Source organism: Geospiza fortis, unplaced genomic scaffold, assembly GCF_000277835.1.
Source record: "Geospiza fortis unplaced genomic scaffold, GeoFor_1.0 scaffold136, whole genome shotgun sequence".
NCBI lineage: Eukaryota > Metazoa > Chordata > Aves > Passeriformes > Thraupidae > Geospiza > Geospiza fortis.
In genome coordinates this window covers 13891-14388 of record NW_005054827.1, presented here as the reverse complement: position 1 = coordinate 14388, position 498 = coordinate 13891, and the positions used below count along the sequence as shown (strand labels likewise).

Genomic DNA, 498 nt, shown 5'->3' with positions numbered 1-498 from the left:
TTTCTCCCCTCTTTTTGTTCTGTTTTATTTTTAGGCTCGGTCTCTGCGTGAGCTGCTGAGGCGGCTCCGGAGCCGCAGGATTGATGGAGAGGCGCTGAAAGGTGGCGGGGCTGCTCGCGGGGGGGTGGCGGGGGCACAGGGGACAGGCGACAGTGGCGCTCTGGGGGTGGCACAGGGGACAGGTGGCAATGAGAGGGCAGCTCTGGTTCTGCTCTGCTCCTGCCAAGGTGGGGTTTGCACTCTGGGATTTTCCCTCAGTTCAGGAGGAACATTTTGGGGCTGGAGCGAGTCCAGGGAAGGGAATGGAGATGGGGATGGGTTTGGAGAGTCCTGAGGGAGCTGGGCAGGGGCTCAGCCTGGAGCAAAGGAGGCTCAGGGGGAATTTCTGGCTCTGCACAACTCCCAGCCAGGAGGGCACAGCCGGGGGGATTTGGGATCTTATCGCAGGGAACAGGGACAGGAGGAGAGGGAATGGCCTCAGGCTGGGGTGGGGAGGCC

At 62.2% G+C, this 498-nt stretch overlaps 1 protein-coding gene across 1 annotated transcript in view; it reads left to right on the top strand.

Moving 5' to 3' along the window:
* Positions 1–188: 188 nt before the first annotated feature.
* Positions 189–498, top strand: part of KLHDC8A (kelch domain containing 8A) — a 4111-nt gene continuing 3801 nt past the window's right edge. Inside the window, exon 1 of the mRNA XM_031065516.1 lies at positions 189–232. Coding sequence (XP_030921376.1) covers positions 189–232 — 44 coding nt within the window. The remainder of the gene's footprint in view (positions 233–498) is intronic.